At 39.2% G+C, this 18,897-nt stretch overlaps 1 protein-coding gene across 1 annotated transcript; it reads right to left on the bottom strand.

Annotated features, from left to right (window-relative positions):
* Positions 1-13,213: 13,213 nt before the first annotated feature.
* Positions 13,214-15,483, bottom strand: LOC136349731 (uncharacterized). Its single transcript, XM_066301455.1, has 3 exons — positions 15,196-15,483; positions 13,383-15,093; positions 13,214-13,292 (listed from the first exon to the last, which is right to left on the bottom strand). Coding segments are annotated over exons 1-3 (1,902 nt in total). The 5' UTR covers positions 15,386-15,483; the 3' UTR covers positions 13,214-13,291.
* Between the last annotated feature and the right edge of the window lie 3,414 nt (positions 15,484-18,897).

The raw sequence follows: 18,897 nt of genomic DNA, 5'->3' as shown, positions 1-18,897 counted from the left end.
TGACCGAAGTTATCGAGCTTCAACATGTGAAAAGTCACAAAAATTGTATGTTTGAGCTCATAAAGTACTATTTTTCTTTGAAACTCAAGATGATACAATCATGATGTGTTACGTCATGTTAAAGATCTCGTCGAGATGGTTCATTTGAGTCTTTGATTAAGAAAGTTGGTCCTCATTGACCGAAGTTATCGAGCTTCAAAGTGTGAAAAGTCACAAAAATTGTATGTTTGAGCTCATAAAGTACTATTTTTCTTTGAAACTCAAGATGATACAATCATGATGTGTTACGTCATGTTAAAGATCTCGTCGAGATGGTTCATTTGAGTCTTTGATTAAGAAATTTGGTCCTCATTGACCGAAGTTATCGAGCTTCAAAATGTGAAAAGTCACAAAAATTTTATGTTTGAGCTCATAAAGTACTATTTTTCTTTGAAACTCAAGATGATACAATCATGATGTGTTACGTCATGTTAAAGATCTCGTCGAGATGGTTCATTTGAGTCTTTGATTAAGAAATTTGGTCCTCATTGACCGAAGTTATCTTGCTTCAACATGTGAAAAGTCACAAAACTTGTATGTTTGAGCTGATTAAGTACTATTTTTCGTGGAAACCCAAGATGATACAATCATGATGTGTATCATTATGTTAAAGATCTCGTCGAGATGGTTCATTTGAGTCTTTGATTAAGAAATTTGGTCCTCATTGACCGAAGTTATAGAGCTTCAAAGTGTGAAAAGTCACAAAACTTGTATGTTTGAGCTCATAAAGTACTATTTTTCTTTGAAACTCAAGATGATACAATCATGATGTGTTACGTCATGTTAAAGATCTCGTCGAGATGGTTCATTTGAGTCTTTAATTAAGAAATTTGGTCCTCATTGACCGAAGTTATCGAGCTTCAAAGTGTGAAAAGTCACAAAACTTGTATGTTTGAGCTCATAAAGTACTATTTTTCGTGGAAACTCAAGATGATACAATCATGATGTGTATCATTATGTTAAAGATCTCGTCGAGATGGTTCATTTGAGTCTTTGATTAAGAAATTTGGTCCTCATTGACCGAAGTTATCGAGCTTCAAAGTGTGAAAAGTCACAAAACTTGTATGTTTGAGCTCATAAAGTACTATTTTTCGTGGAAACTCAAGATGATACAATCATGATGTGTTACGTCATGTTAAAGATCTCGTCGAGATGGTTCATTTGAGTCTTTGATTAAGAAATTTGGTCCTCATTGACCGAAGTTATCGAGCTTCAACATGTGAAAAGTCACAAAAATTGTATGTTTGAGCTCATTAAGTACTATTTTTCTTTGAAACTCAAGAAGATACAATCATGATGTGTAACGTCATGTTAAAGATCTCGTCGAGATGGTTCATTTGAGTATTTGATTAAGAAATTTGGTCCTCATTGACCGAAGTTATCGAGCTTCAAAGTGTGAAAAGTCACAAAACTTGTATGTTTGAGCTGATTAAGTACTATTTTTCGTGGAAACTCAAGATGATACAATCATGATGTGTATCATTATGTTAAAGATCTCGTCGAGATGGTTCATTTGAGTCTTTGATTAAGAAATTTGGTCCTCATTGACCGAAGTTATCGAGCTTCAACATGTGAAAAGTCACAAAACTTGTATGTTTGAGCTCATTAAGTACTATTTTTCTTTGAAACTCAAGAAGATACAATCATGATGTGTAACGTCATGTTAAAGATCTCGTCGAGATGGTTCATTTGAGTATTTGATTAAGAAATTTGGTCCTCATTGACCGAAGTTATCGAGCTTCAACATGTGAAAAGTCACAAAAATTTTATGTTTGAGCTCATAAAGTACTATTTTTCGTGGAAACTCAAGATGATACAATCATGATATGTATCATTATGTTAAAGATCTCGTCGAGATGGTTCATTTGAGTCTTTGATTAAGAAATTTGGTCCTCATTGACCGAAGTTATCGAGCTTCAAAATGTGAAAAGTCACAAAACTTGTATGTTTGAGCTGATTAAGTACTATTTTTCGTGGAAACTCAAGATGATACAATCATGATGTGTATCATTATGTTAAAGATCTCGTCGAGATGGTTCATTTGAGTCTTTGATTAAGAAATTTGGTCCTCATTGACCGAAGTTATCGAGCTTCAAAATGTGAAAAGTCACAAAACTTGTATGTTTGAGCTCATTAAGTACTATTTTTCTTTGAAACTCAAGAAGATACAATCATGATGTGTTACGTCATGTTAAAGATCTCGTCGAGATGGTTCATTTGAGTCTTTGATTAAGAAATTTGGTCCTCATTGACCGAAGTTATCGAGCTTCAAAGTGTGAAAAGTCACAAAAATTGTATGTTTGAGCTGATTAAGTACTATTTTTCGTGGAAACCCAAGATGATACAATCATGATGTGTATCATTATGTTAAAGATCTCGTCGAGATGGTTCATTTGAGTCTTTGATTAAGAAATTTGGTCCTCATTGACCGAAGTTATAGAGCTTCAAAGTGTGAAAAGTCACAAAACTTGTATGTTTGAGCTCATAAAGTACTATTTTTCGTGGAAACTCAAGATGATACAATCATGATGTGTTACGTCATGTTAAAGATCTCGTCGAGATGGTTCATTTGAGTCTTTGATTAAGAAATTTGGTCCTCATTGACCGAAGTTATCGAGCTTCAACATGTGAAAAGTCACAAAAATTGTATGTTTGAGCTCATTAAGTACTATTTTTCTTTGAAACTCAAGAAGATACAATCATGATGTGTAACGTCATGTTAAAGATCTCGTCGAGATGGTTCATTTGAGTATTTGATTAAGAAATTTGGTCCTCATTGACCGAAGTTATCGAGCTTCAAAGTGTGAAAAGTCACAAAACTTGTATGTTTGAGCTGATTAAGTACTATTTTTCGTGGAAACTCAAGATGATACAATCATGATGTGTATCATTATGTTAAAGATCTCGTCGAGATGGTTCATTTGAGTCTTTGATTAAGAAATTTGGTCCTCATTGACCGAAGTTATCGAGCTTCAACATGTGAAAAGTCACAAAACTTGTATGTTTGAGCTCATTAAGTACTATTTTTCTTTGAAACTCAAGAAGATACAATCATGATGTGTAACGTCATGTTAAAGATCTCGTCGAGATGGTTCATTTGAGTATTTGATTAAGAAATTTGGTCCTCATTGACCGAAGTTATCGAGCTTCAACATGTGAAAAGTCACAAAAATTTTATGTTTGAGCTCATAAAGTACTATTTTTCGTGGAAACTCAAGATGATACAATCATGATATGTATCATTATGTTAAAGATCTCGTCGAGATGGTTCATTTGAGTCTTTGATTAAGAAATTTGGTCCTCATTGACCGAAGTTATCGAGCTTCAAAATGTGAAAAGTCACAAAACTTGTATGTTTGAGCTGATTAAGTACTATTTTTCGTGGAAACTCAAGATGATACAATCATGATGTGTATCATTATGTTAAAGATCTCGTCGAGATGGTTCATTTGAGTCTTTGATTAAGAAATTTGGTCCTCATTGACCGAAGTTATCGAGCTTCAAAATGTGAAAAGTCACAAAACTTGTATGTTTGAGCTCATTAAGTACTATTTTTCTTTGAAACTCAAGAAGATACAATCATGATGTGTATCATTATGTAAAAGATCTCGTTGAGATGGTTCATTTGAGTCTTTGATTAAGAAATTTGGTCCTCATTGACCGAAGTTATCGAGCTTCAAAATGTGAAAAGTCACAAAACTTGTATGTTTGAGCTCATTAAGTACTTTTTTCTTTGAAACTCAAGAAGATACAATCATGATGTGTTACGTCATGTTAAAGATCTCGTCGAGATGGTTCATTTGAGTCTTTGATTAAGAAATTTGGTCCTCATTGACCGAAGTTATCGAGCTTCAAAGTGTGAAAAGTCACAAAAATTGTATGTTTGAGCTCATAAAGTACTATTTTTCTTTGAAACTCAAGATGATACAATCATGATGTGTTACGTCATGTTAAAGATCTCGTCGAGATGGTTCATTTGAGTCTTTGATTAAGAAATTTGGTCCTCATTGACCGAAGTTATCGAGCTTCAAAATGTGAAAAGTCACAAAAATTTTATGTTTGAGCTCATAAAGTACTATTTTTCTTTGAAACTCAAGATGATACAATCATGATGTGTTACGTCATGTTAAAGATCTCGTCGAGATGGTTCATTTGAGTCTTTGATTAAGAAATTTGGTCCTCATTGACCGAAGTTATCTTGCTTCAACATGTGAAAAGTCACAAAACTTGTATGTTTGAGCTGATTAAGTACTATTTTTCGTGGAAACCCAAGATGATACAATCATGATGTGTATCATTATGTTAAAGATCTCGTCGAGATGGTTCATTTGAGTCTTTGATTAAGAAATTTGGTCCTCATTGACCGAAGTTATAGAGCTTCAAAGTGTGAAAAGTCACAAAACTTGTATGTTTGAGCTCATAAAGTACTATTTTTCTTTGAAACTCAAGATGATACAATCATGATGTGTTACGTCATGTTAAAGATCTCGTCGAGATGGTTCATTTGAGTCTTTAATTAAGAAATTTGGTCCTCATTGACCGAAGTTATCGAGCTTCAAAGTGTGAAAAGTCACAAAAATTTTATGTTTGAGCTCATAAAGTACTATTTTTCGTGGAAACTCAAGATGATACAATCATGATGTGTATCATTATGTTAAAGATCTCGTCGAGATGGTTCATTTGAGTCTTTGATTAAGAAATTTGGTCCTCATTGACCGAAGTTATCGAGCTTCAAAATGTGAAAAGTCACAAAACTTGTATGTTTGAGCTCATTAAGTACTATTTTTCTTTGAAACTCAAGAAGATACAATCATGATGTGTATCATTATGTAAAAGATCTCGTTGAGATGGTTCATTTGAGTCTTTGATTAAGAAATTTGGTCCTCATTGACCGAAGTTATCGAGCTTCAAAATGTGAAAAGTCACAAAACTTGTATGTTTGAGCTCATTAAGTACTTTTTTCTTTGAAACTCAAGAAGATACAATCATGATGTGTTACGTCATGTTAAAGATCTCGTCGAGATGGTTCATTTGAGTCTTTGATTAAGAAATTTGGTCCTCATTGACCGAAGTTATCGAGCTTCAAAGTGTGAAAAGTCACAAAAATTGTATGTTTGAGCTGATTAAGTACTATTTTTCGTGGAAACCCAAGATGATACAATCATGATGTGTATCATTATGTTAAAGATCTCGTCGAGATGGTTCATTTGAGTCTTTGATTAAGAAATTTGGTCCTCATTGACCGAAGTTATAGAGCTTCAAAGTGTGAAAAGTCACAAAACTTGTATGTTTGAGCTCATAAAGTACTATTTTTCTTTGAAACTCAAGATGATACAATCATGATGTGTTACGTCATGTTAAAGATCTCGTCGAGATGGTTCATTTGAGTCTTTAATTAAGAAATTTGGTCCTCATTGACCGAAGTTATCGAGCTTCAAAGTGTGAAAAGTCACAAAACTTGTATGTTTGAGCTCATAAAGTACTATTTTTCGTGGAAACTCAAGATGATACAATCATGATGTGTATCATTATGTTAAAGATCTCGTCGAGATGGTTCATTTGAGTCTTTGATTAAGAAATTTGGTCCTCATTGACCGAAGTTATCGAGCTTCAAAGTGTGAAAAGTCACAAAACTTGTATGTTTGAGCTCATAAAGTACTATTTTTCGTGGAAACTCAAGATGATACAATCATGATGTGTTACGTCATGTTAAAGATCTCGTCGAGATGGTTCATTTGAGTCTTTGATTAAGAAATTTGGTCCTCATTGACCGAAGTTATCGAGCTTCAACATGTGAAAAGTCACAAAAATTGTATGTTTGAGCTCATTAAGTACTATTTTTCTTTGAAACTCAAGAAGATACAATCATGATGTGTAACGTCATGTTAAAGATCTCGTCGAGATGGTTCATTTGAGTATTTGATTAAGAAATTTGGTCCTCATTGACCGAAGTTATCGAGCTTCAAAGTGTGAAAAGTCACAAAACTTGTATGTTTGAGCTGATTAAGTACTATTTTTCGTGGAAACTCAAGATGATACAATCATGATGTGTATCATTATGTTAAAGATCTCGTCGAGATGGTTCATTTGAGTCTTTGATTAAGAAATTTGGTCCTCATTGACCGAAGTTATCGAGCTTCAACATGTGAAAAGTCACAAAACTTGTATGTTTGAGCTCATTAAGTACTATTTTTCTTTGAAACTCAAGAAGATACAATCATGATGTGTAACGTCATGTTAAAGATCTCGTCGAGATGGTTCATTTGAGTATTTGATTAAGAAATTTGGTCCTCATTGACCGAAGTTATCGAGCTTCAACATGTGAAAAGTCACAAAAATTTTATGTTTGAGCTCATAAAGTACTATTTTTCGTGGAAACTCAAGATGATACAATCATGATATGTATCATTATGTTAAAGATCTCGTCGAGATGGTTCATTTGAGTCTTTGATTAAGAAATTTGGTCCTCATTGACCGAAGTTATCGAGCTTCAAAATGTGAAAAGTCACAAAACTTGTATGTTTGAGCTGATTAAGTACTATTTTTCGTGGAAACTCAAGATGATACAATCATGATGTGTATCATTATGTTAAAGATCTCGTCGAGATGGTTCATTTGAGTCTTTGATTAAGAAATTTGGTCCTCATTGACCGAAGTTATCGAGCTTCAAAATGTGAAAAGTCACAAAACTTGTATGTTTGAGCTCATTAAGTACTATTTTTCTTTGAAACTCAAGAAGATACAATCATGATGTGTATCATTATGTAAAAGATCTCGTTGAGATGGTTCATTTGAGTCTTTGATTAAGAAATTTGGTCCTCATTGACCGAAGTTATCGAGCTTCAAAATGTGAAAAGTCACAAAACTTGTATGTTTGAGCTCATTAAGTACTTTTTTCTTTGAAACTCAAGAAGATACAATCATGATGTGTTACGTCATGTTAAAGATCTCGTCGAGATGGTTCATTTGAGTCTTTGATTAAGAAATTTGGTCCTCATTGACCGAAGTTATCGAGCTTCAAAGTGTGAAAAGTCACAAAAATTGTATGTTTGAGCTCATAAAGTACTATTTTTCTTTGAAACTCAAGATGATACAATCATGATGTGTTACGTCATGTTAAAGATCTCGTCGAGATGGTTCATTTGAGTCTTTGATTAAGAAATTTGGTCCTCATTGACCGAAGTTATCGAGCTTCAAAATGTGAAAAGTCACAAAAATTTTATGTTTGAGCTCATAAAGTACTATTTTTCTTTGAAACTCAAGATGATACAATCATGATGTGTTACGTCATGTTAAAGATCTCGTCGAGATGGTTCATTTGAGTCTTTGATTAAGAAATTTGGTCCTCATTGACCGAAGTTATCTTGCTTCAACATGTGAAAAGTCACAAAACTTGTATGTTTGAGCTGATTAAGTACTATTTTTCGTGGAAACCCAAGATGATACAATCATGATGTGTATCATTATGTTAAAGATCTCGTCGAGATGGTTCATTTGAGTCTTTGATTAAGAAATTTGGTCCTCATTGACCGAAGTTATAGAGCTTCAAAGTGTGAAAAGTCACAAAACTTGTATGTTTGAGCTCATAAAGTACTATTTTTCTTTGAAACTCAAGATGATACAATCATGATGTGTTACGTCATGTTAAAGATCTCGTCGAGATGGTTCATTTGAGTCTTTAATTAAGAAATTTGGTCCTCATTGACCGAAGTTATCGAGCTTCAAAGTGTGAAAAGTCACAAAAATTTTATGTTTGAGCTCATAAAGTACTATTTTTCGTGGAAACTCAAGATGATACAATCATGATGTGTATCATTATGTTAAAGATCTCGTCGAGATGGTTCATTTGAGTCTTTGATTAAGAAATTTGGTCCTCATTGACCGAAGTTATCGAGCTTCAAAATGTGAAAAGTCACAAAACTTGTATGTTTGAGCTGATTAAGTACTATTTTTCGTGGAAACTCAAGATGATACAATCATGATGTGTATCATTATGTTAAAGATCTCGTCGAGATGGTTCATTTGAGTCTTTGATTAAGAAATTTGGTCCTCATTGACCGAAGTTATCGAGCTTCAAAATGTGAAAAGTCACAAAACTTGTATGTTTGAGCTCATTAAGTACTATTTTTCTTTGAAACTCAAGAAGATACAATCATGATGTGTAACGTCATGTTAAAGATCTCGTCGAGATGGTTCATTTGAGTATTTGATTAAGAAATTTGGTCCTCATTGACCGAAGTTATCGAGCTTCAACATGTGAAAAGTCACAAAAATTTTATGTTTGAGCTCATAAAGTACTATTTTTCGTGGAAACTCAAGATGATACAATCATGATATGTATCATTATGTTAAAGATCTCGTCGAGATGGTTCATTTGAGTCTTTGATTAAGAAATTTGGTCCTCATTGACCGAAGTTATAGAGCTTCAAAGTGTGAAAAGTCACAAAACTTGTATGTTTGAGCTCATAAAGTACTATTTTTCGTGGAAACTCAAGATGATACAATCATGATGTGTATCATTATGTTAAAGATCTCGTCGAGATGGTTCATTTGAGTCTTTGATTAAGAAATTTGGTCCTCATTGACCGAAGTTATAGAGCTTCAAAGTGTGAAAAGTCACAAAACTTGTATGTTTGAGCTCATAAAGTACTATTTTTCTTTGAAACTCAAGATGATACAATCATGATGTGTTACGTCATGTTAAAGATCTCGTCGAGATGGTTCATTTGAGTCTTCAATTAAGAAATTTGGTCCTCATTGACCGAAGTTATCGAGCTTCAAAGTGTGAAAAGTCACAAAACTTGTATGTTTGAGCTCATAAAGTACTATTTTTCGTGGAAACTCAAGATGATACAATCATGATGTGTATCATTATGTTAAAGATCTCGTCGAGATGGTTCATTTGAGTCTTTGATTAAGAAATTTGGTCCTCATTGACCGAAGTTATCGAGCTTCAAAGTGTGAAAAGTCACAAAACTTGTATGTTTGAGCTCATAAAGTACTATTTTTCTTTGAAACTCAAGATGATACAATCATGATGTGTTACGTCATGTTAAAGATCTCGTCGAGATAGTTCATTTGAGTCTTTGATTAAGAAATTTGGTCCTCATTGACCGAAGTTATCTTGCTTCAACATGTGAAAAGTCACAAAACTTGTAAGTTTGAGCTCATTAAGTACTATTTTTCTTTGAAACTCAAGAAGATACAATCATGATGTGTAACGTCATGTTAAAAATCTCGTCGAGATGGTTCATTTGAGTATTTGATTAAGAAATTTGGTCCTCATTGACCGAAGTTATCGAGCTTCAACATGTGAAAAGTCACAAAAATTTTATGTTTGAGCTCATAAAGTACTATTTTTCGTGGAAACTCAAGATGATACAATCATGATATGTATCATTATGTTAAAGATCTCGTCGAGATGGTTCATTTGAGTCTTTGATTAAGAAATTTGGTCCTCATTGACCGAAGTTATCGAGCTTCAAAGTGTGAAAAGTCACAAAACTTGTATGTTTGAGCTGATTAAGTACTATTTTTCGTGGAAACTCAAGACGATACAATCATGATGTGTATCATTATGTTAAAGATCTCGTCGAGATGGTTCATTTGAGTCTTTGATTAAGAAATTTGGTCCTCATTGACCGAAGTTATAGAGCTTCAAAGTGTGAAAAGTCACAAAACTTGTATGTTTGAGCTCATAAAGTACTATTTTTCTTTGAAACTCAAGATGATACAATCATGATGTGTTACGTCATGTTAAAGATCTCGTCGAGATGGTTCATTTGAGTCTTTAATTAAGAAATTTGGTCCTCATTGACCGAAGTTATCGAGCTTCAAAGTGTGAAAAGTCACAAAACTTGTATGTTTGAGCTCATAAAGTACTATTTTTCGTGGAAACTCAAGATGATACAATCATGATGTGTATCATTATGTTAAAGATCTCGTCGAGATGGTTCATTTGAGTCTTTGATTAAGAAATTTGGTCCTCATTGACCGAAGTTATCGAGCTTCAAAGTGTGAAAAGTCACAAAACTTGTATGTTTGAGCTCATAAAGTACTATTTTTCGTGGAAACTCAAGATGATACAATCATGATGTGTTTTTTTTTTTTTTTTTTTTTTTTTTTTTTGTGCCCGAGGAGGTGGAAATCTTCAAAAAGACACCCGACCGCTCGGGGTCGGGTAGTGTGGGATTCGAGCCTGAGCCCGCCTACCCACTAAAACCACCCCCTCTCTTCTTATGGCCCCGGTATCGCCTGGTAGGCATTCCTTCGGGGCGCCAAGTCGTAAGAGCTTCTCGCTATGCGTCCGTCCTTCTTCTTCTGTACCGTTCCCGCACAATCTTCTTCCGCATGATCTTCTTGACCATGCACTCAAACGCTCTCCACTTACATTCACTCTCTACGAGTTCAGCGCCGATCGTTCCACGGTCCAGGTTGAGCCCCGCCCCCCTGGCCTCAGTCCGATCGGTCTCCCACTCCGGACATCCCCAGATTGTGTGCTCTGGGGAGTCCGCAACTCCTGGCTCCTCGCAGAACCAGCAGCCGTCACTCTCTTCAACCTTTATTTTGTGCAAGTATTTCCCGAACACTCCGTGTCCGGTAAACACCTGCGTTAGTTCGTACCCGGTCCTCGTCCATTCGCATTCGACCCATCGTCTAATGCTCGGAACGAAGACCTTCACCCATCCATCATACACACCCCACTCACTCTCCCACTCACTCATCACTCTCTCTGCGGCCTCCCTCCTAAAACCTTTACCTCTCTCCCACACCATTCTCCTCTCTTCCACTCGCAGTCTGATGGGAGGAATCTTGGCCAGCGCCAAGACCGCTGCGCACGGGACCGTTCTGTATGCGCAGGCCACCCTGATCGCGAGCCTTCTGTTTGCCCGCTCCAGGACGGCCCTACACATCTTGGTCCTCAACACTCCGTGCCACACCGGCACAGCATACAGAAGCGCCGACGACGCCGCCATGACCATCACCCTTCTCCTCTCAAATCCCATGCCGTTGACTCTGGGTAGGATGCCCTCCAGCTTTTGGATTATTCCTCCCACTTTGTCGGCAGTCCTTCGAGCGTGTTCGGCGAACCTCGCGTCTTTGCCGAACCATACCCCCAGATATTTAATGCTTGTAGTCGTCTCGTACCTGAAACGATCTACAACTAAACTCATATTAGTGAGCTTACGTCTCCCAGCGAGTAGCACCATTTCGGTCTTCTCGGACGCCATACAGAGCCCTTTAGCTCTGAATGTGTCAATGACCATCTCCATGGCTTCCTTGGTCCTCAACTCCAGTGTGTTTCTGCACCCGGCAGTAACCACCAGCGCCAGATCATCCGCGTACGCCACTGGTGTGACGCCCCTCGGATAATCCAGCTTCAGCAGCTCGTCGTAATAGAGGTTCCACAATACGGGGCCTAACACCGACCCCTGCGGGACCCCACACGACATTTCCCTTACATCCCCGTTAGGCAGCTGCACTGTCCTTTCGTCCAGGTACGATTGCACCACACCTACAACATAGCTGCTAACCTGGGACCTCTTAAGTGTTTCAACTATGAGATCCCATGGCGCAGAATTGAACGCATTCTTAACGTCAATCGTTACCATCACACACAATCCTGCATGAGTGGTTCTCGTTTCCTTAATTCTCTCCACGACCTTCATTACGGCCCGCATTGCGTCGATAGTGCTCCTACCCTTCACGAAACCGAACTGGTTTTGATCAATCATTCCACGCTCAATGGCCTCCGCCATCAGCCTGGTTTTGATCACTTTCTCCGCGACCTTCCCGAGCCCGTCGATGAGACAGATGGGACGATACGACGCCTCCGCTGTCGGGTCTTTCTTCGGCTTCTCCGCCAGAACTAACCGGGCCCTCTTCCATATTTTCGGGAATTGCCCTGTCACCAGGATGTTCGTGACACAGTCTGCCATCCCTTGGGGCTTAATCTCAAGGTAGGTCTTAATGACCTCATTGGGAATTCCGTCCAACCCTGGGGCCTTTCGGCTCCCTAGTTCCCTGGCCGCCTGTCGAATCTCCTCTGCCGAGACCCGTTCCACGTCCTCGGCACCTACAACAATTCTGTCCCATCTTACTTTGTCTTTTCTCGGGAAGAGTTCGTCCACGCGCTTTAGCATGTCGGTCTCCGCCAAGTGGCTCGGTTTCAGGCGCCCGAGCTTCTCTGCCACAATCCTGTAGCCGAGACCCCAGACGTTCGTCTCCAAGTCATCGCACAGCTTTTTCCATGCGTTCCTCTTGGCATTCCGAATGGAATCCTTGAGGATCTTCTTGGCTCTTCCATATTCGTCTTCTGCTGCACTTCTCTCCTCGTTCGTTTCTCTGGCTCCCTTTATCCTCGTCATCCTTCGTCTGGCCTGCAAACATTCCTTCCTGTGCGTACCTACTGTTTCGTTCCACCAGTAGACCGCCTTTTTGCCCCCTGTTTTTGCACTCTTCTTGAGTAGGCACTGGTCGCAGGCTTCCCCAATTTCCTCGACTATTTGGTCAGGTTCGGTTCCGCCCCACCCTAAAACACGCTCGTTAACGTATTTAATCAACTTACCAATTCCTTTCTCGGTCACGATCCATCCTTTCTTATTTCTCTCATCTTTCACTCCTAGAGTTTCGGTTCCATTCCCTACAATTCTGTAGGTTATGTACCTGTGTCCACTTCCACTCAGCACGTCCCGCTCGACCTGCCATTGACTCACCATGCGCGCTACGATAGCGCCACTCATAGTTACGTCTATGACAGATCTTCCATTCTTGTTGCCGAACGTCCACTCTCCCCCGTTGTTGTGCGGGGTGAGCTCTCTCGCTTCAACGAACTCCTCCAGGACTCTCCCGTAGGCATTCCTGACGCCAGAACCAAATATCTGGCATTTCGCATTGAAGTCCCCAGCTATGAGGACTCTCCTGCCGTCCATGCCTCCTACAAAATTATCTAACCGATTAATCATGGCCTCGAACTCACCTGTGGTCTTATTCGGCGAGAAGTATACCGAGACCAGCGTAAATCGGCCCAGTTCCACCGCCACGAACCCCCGGTCCCTGTGGATCGACTTCGCTCTCATCCCGCTTTTAAGCCAAATGAACGCTCCATCGTCATTATCCCTGATGACATTCTTCAGGGCTTGGTTAGGCTCCTGCCCCAGAACGACATCAATGTCCTGTTCTCTGATCGTCTGGTACAGCAAGTCGGTAGCAACCCGCCTTCTGTCCAGATTGATCTGTAGACATCTGAGTTCCTTAAATACCGCCATCGTGCCATTTACACTCTCCACATTCACTCCCGCTCCTAAAACACGCATACCGATTATACTATTTAATCTACTTACTAGATTTGTTCCGTGCTCCTCTCCTCGGTAGCCTTCCCAATCTCGTCCTTATTTTTGGACATCCCTGGTTGCGGCTCAGTTGTTTTTTCCGGGTCAGTACCCCTACCGCCTGCAAATGCCTTTACTGGCCCCTTGCAGTTGGGTCCGCCCGCGCTGTGGCCCTCCGCTTTACAGAGGGGGCAGTAGCGAGGATCTTTACAATCCTTCGCCCTGTGCCCCTCCTTCCCACAACGGGCGCACAGTCGGGTCCTATCTACGCCTTTACATGCCTGTGCCCGATGTCCCAGTTCCCAGCACCGGTAGCATCTTCCCGAGTCCTTCCTCTCCTTAAGCCGGCACATATTAATGCCGACTCTCAAATCGGTGACTACTCGAAGATTCTCGGCGTCCCCCTCTCTAACGAGGAACGTGGCGGTTTGGCAGCTTCCATAGCTTGCCTTAAGCCCCTTGAGCCGGAGCTTCTTGGAGTCCAGACCGGTCGCGGTGGCCACCGTACTAGTGGCTTCTTCCCCTGTAGTGACTCCATCCAGTCCCGTAAGCTGGAACACTACAATTTTACTATTCGCCCCCGACCTTACGTTACCTTCCCCCATTCCTTTTCCCAGGATGTTTTTCAGCTCCTCTCCCTGTTCGCCTCCTTTAGGGAGCGTGATTAGCACCTCACCTTTTTTCGTCTCCCTGACTGTCCCGATGTCAACCTTGGTTTGGCTGTTGGCAACCAGTTGTCGGACTTTACGGAGGGTGTCGCTGTAACTTACCCCCTCCTGTTTAGCCACGAAGACTACCTCTTCTTCTGATCTTTTAGGACCAGGTCCCTGTGCTGCCTCCCTCCCGGAGGATGTCCCTCCAGGTAAGTACAGCTTTACCCTGATGTTCTCTTTCAGGGTCCAGCATGCTAGTTCGCAGACCTTCCGAAGTTGCCACGGGTTGGCATCCGGAACCAATGGGATGGACACGCTGTCTCTCCCCTCTTCCAGCATTGTTCCCGCGAGGACCTTGAGGGCTTCAAAAACCCCTACCGGCCCTGTACTCTCCAACTCCTGAAAGTAGACGTGCTTGGTTTTCGTAACTACCTTACCTCCTTTCCTAAGGTTGCACGTCTGCACGAGGCTGGCCATCCTCCCTTCTTCAGCCTCGAGCTCCCTCAGCTCTGGGAGAAGCTGCAGAAATCGCTCCTTCAGCGCGCTATCTCCCTTACCTACCAGGACCGCGAGGTCCATCCTAAAACCCTCACTGATAGGGTCTCCACGAGCTATCTCAGTAGCTTCAAAGATCCCATCGTCCCATCTCTCCTTGATGGCCTCCAAGATCTTTCCCTCCCTAGCTAAAGTTGTTAGCCTCATTTTAACCTCACCATTTTTTCTCTTCTCCTCAGTTTCCGTCTGGCATTCAACAGACACTCCCTCCCGCTTGCCAGCCCTTAGTCGAGCGACCTCGTCCCTTAGTCTTTTATTCTCCTCCTCGAGTTTCCTGTTCTCCTGCCCCTTCCCCTCTTTCTCCAGCACCATGCTCCTAATCGTGCTTTTCAGCACAGAGACAGCGTCCACTAGTTCCTGTTTGGGGTGGTAAGACTCCTTCAGGATTCTATCGACATCGCCTACCTGTTCCCTGGCTACTTCCAAGAGAGCCCTGGGACCTTCTTCCTCTCCTCCCACAATGGATTCATCCATCCTCTTCCTCTTCCCTTTTGGTGCACTGTTTGGCACCTCTTCTACGGAGAATACCGGACAATGCACTTCCACGTTTTGCCCACTTACCACATTTTCTTCTGTTTCCCCTCCTTTGTCCTTGGGCGGAGTCCTCTGCACCTTACCTCTCTTTGCGAATCCTATCTCAGCTCCTTCTACCTCCTCTTTCCTCATCAAGCTCTCCGGAACACTTCCCTTCCTTACGAGCGGCATAGTCACTCTCCCAGTTACATCCCTCCTTTCCTTCAAAATTGTTTTGGCTACAGCACCTTTTTTTCCCGAAGGAACCCCAAGTTTAGAGTCCTGGATCTCCATGGAGTTGCCGGGGGTTTCAGAGGCTCCGAGTGCCTCAGCGATGTTAACCACACCCCAGTAAGGCCTTACTCCGCACAACCTCACCTCTAACCGCTTAAAAAAAAAAAAGAAAAATTTAAATAACGCTAACGGTGTAAATTAACGTAACGTTGAAGACACGGCACGCGAAAAGACACCGATCTAATAATGTCCATGCAAAAAGTCACCGAAGTATCTTATCAATCACGTCGTCAGCGTGCAGGGCAAAAATTAGTTTTCGCACTGCCAAAACCGCTGTTTCTTCGGCTTAGCGTTGAAAAACACTGCTTTACGTCGACGATGCGAAAACTAAAACCGATTTATATCGGAGCACACTTCCACACGTCCGCCTTCGACCGTGGTCCGCCTTCTACTCAATCATGATGTGTTACGTCATGTTAAAGATCTCGTCGAGATGGTTCATTTGAGTATTTGATTAAGAAATTTGGTCCTCATTGACCGAAGTTATCGAGCTTCAAAGTGTGAAAAGTCACAAAACTTGTATGTTTGAGCTGATTAAGTACTATTTTTCGTGGAAACTCAAGATGATACAATCATGATGTGTATCATTATGTTAAAGATCTCGTCGAGATGGTTCATTTGAGTCTTTGATTAAGAAATTTGGTCCTCATTGACCGAAGTTATCGAGCTTCAACATGTGAAAAGTCACAAAACTTGTATGTTTGAGCTCATTAAGTACTATTTTTCTTTGAAACTCAAGAAGATACAATCATGATGTGTAACGTCATGTTAAAGATCTCGTCGAGATGGTTCATTTGAGTATTTGATTAAGAAATTTGGTCCTCATTGACCGAAGTTATCGAGCTTCAACATGTGAAAAGTCACAAAAATTTTATGTTTGAGCTCATAAAGTACTATTTTTCGTGGAAACTCAAGATGATACAATCATGATATGTATCATTATGTTAAAGATCTCGTCGAGATGGTTCATTTGAGTCTTTGATTAAGAAATTTGGTCCTCATTGACCGAAGTTATCGAGCTTCAAAATGTGAAAAGTTACAAAACTTGTATGTTTGAGCTGATTAAGTACTATTTTTCGTGGAAACTCAAGATGATACAATCATGATGTGTATCATTATGTTAAAGATCTCGTCGAGATGGTTCATTTGAGTCTTTGATTAAGAAATTTGGTCCTCATTGACCGAAGTTATCGAGCTTCAAAATGTGAAAAGTCACAAAACTTGTATGTTTGAGCTCATTAAGTACTATTTTTCTTTGAAACTCAAGAAGATACAATCATGATGTGTAACGTCATGTTAAAGATCTCGTCGAGATGGTTCATTTGAGTATTTGATTAAGAAATTTGGTCCTCATTGACCGAAGTTATCGAGCTTCAACATGTGAAAAGTCACAAAAATTTTATGTTTGAGCTCATAAAGTACTATTTTTCGTGGAAACTCAAGATGATACAATCATGATATGTATCATTATGTTAAAGATCTCGTCGAGATGGTTCATTTGAGTCTTTGATTAAGAAATTTGGTCCTCATTGACCGAAGTTATAGAGCTTCAAAGTGTGAAAAGTCACAAAACTTGTATGTTTGAGCTCATAAAGTACTATTTTTCGTGGAAACTCAAGATGATACAATCATGATGTGTTACGTCATGTTAAAGATCTCGTCGAGATGGTTCATTTGAGTCTTTGATTAAGAAATTTGGTCCTCATTGACCTAAGTTATCGAGCTTCAAAGTGTGAAAAGTCACAAAAATTTTATGTTTGAGCTCATAAAGTACTATTTTTCGTGGAAACTCAAGATGATACAATCATGATATGTATCATTATGTTAAAGATCTCGTCGAGATGGTTCATTTGAGTCTTTGATTAAGAAATTTGGTCCTCATTGACCGAAGTTATAGAGCTTCAAAGTGTGAAAAGTCACAAAACTTGTATGTTTGAGCTCATAAAGTACTATTTTTCGTGGAAACTCAAGATGATACAATCATGATGTGTATCATTATGTTAAAGATCTCGTCGAGATGGTTCATTTGAGTCTTTGATTAAGAAATTTGGTCCTCATTGACCGATGTTATCGAGCTTCAAAGTGTGAAAAGTCACAAAACTTGTATGTTTGAGCTCATAAAGTACTATTTTTCTTTGAAACTCAAGATGATACAATCATGATGTGTTACGTCATGTTAAAGATCTCGTCGAGATAGTTCATTTGAGTCTTTGATTAAGAAATTTGGTCCTCATTGACCGAAGTTATCTTGCTTCAACATGTGAAAAGTCACAAAACTTGTAAGTTTGAGCTCATTAAGTACTATTTTTCTTTGAAACTCAAGAAGATACAATCATGATGTGTAACGTCATGTTAAAAATCTCGTCGAGATGGTTCATTTGAGTATTTGATTAAGAAATTTGGTCCTCATTGACCGAAGTTATCGAGCTTCAACATGTGAAAAGTCACAAAAATTTTATGTTTGAGCTCATAAAGTACTATTTTTCGTGGAAACTCAAGATGATACAATCATGATATGTATCATTATGTTAAAGATCTCGTCGAGATGGTTCATTTGAGTCTTTGATTAAGAAATTTGGTCCTCATTGACCGAAGTTATCGAGCTTCAAAGTGTGAAAAGTCACAAAACTTGTATGTTTGAGCTGATTAAGTACTATTTTTCGTGGAAACTCAAGACGATACAATCATGATGTGTATCATTATGTTAAAGATCTCGTCGAGATGGTTCATTTGAGTCTTTGATTAAGAAATTTGGTCCTCATTGACCGAAGTTATAGAGCTTCAAAGTGTGAAAAGTCACAAAACTTGTATGTTTGAGCTCATAAAGTACTATTTTTCTTTGAAACTCAAGATGATACAATCATGATGTGTTACGTCATGTTAAAGATCTCGTCGAGATGGTTCATTTGAGTCTTTAATTAAGAAATTTGGTCCTCATTGACCGAAGTTATCGAGCTTCAAAGTGTGAAAAGTCACAAAACTTGTATGTTTGAGCTCATAAAGTACTATTTTTCGTGGAAACTCAAGATGATACAATCATGATGTGTATCATTATGTTAAAGATCTCGTCGAGATGGTTCATTTGAGTCTTTGATTAAGAAATTTGGTCCTCATTGACCGAAGTTATCGAGCTTCAAAGTGTGAAAAGTCACAAAACTTGTATGTTTGAGCTCATAAAGTACTATTTTTCGTGGAAACTCAAGATGATACAATCATGATGTGTTACGTCATGTTAAAGATCTCGTCGAGATGGTTCATTTGAGTATTTGATTAAGAAATTTGGTCCTCATTGACCGAAGTTATCGAGCTTCAAAGTGTGAAAAGTCACAAAACTTGTATGTTTGAGCTGATTAAGTACTATTTTTCGTGGAAACTCAAGATGATACAATCATGATGTGTATCATTATGTTAAAGATCTCGTCGAGATGGTTCATTTGAGTCTTTGATTAAGAAATTTGGTCCTCATTGACCGAAGTTATCGAGCTTCAACATGTGAAAAGTCACAAAACTTG

This window comes from Euwallacea fornicatus, unplaced genomic scaffold (assembly GCF_040115645.1).
Source record: "Euwallacea fornicatus isolate EFF26 unplaced genomic scaffold, ASM4011564v1 scaffold_47, whole genome shotgun sequence".
In the NCBI taxonomy this organism is placed as follows: domain Eukaryota; kingdom Metazoa; phylum Arthropoda; class Insecta; order Coleoptera; family Curculionidae; genus Euwallacea; species Euwallacea fornicatus.
The sequence above is the reverse complement of the archived record's forward strand: the minus strand, read 5'-3'. Positions and strand labels throughout refer to the sequence as shown.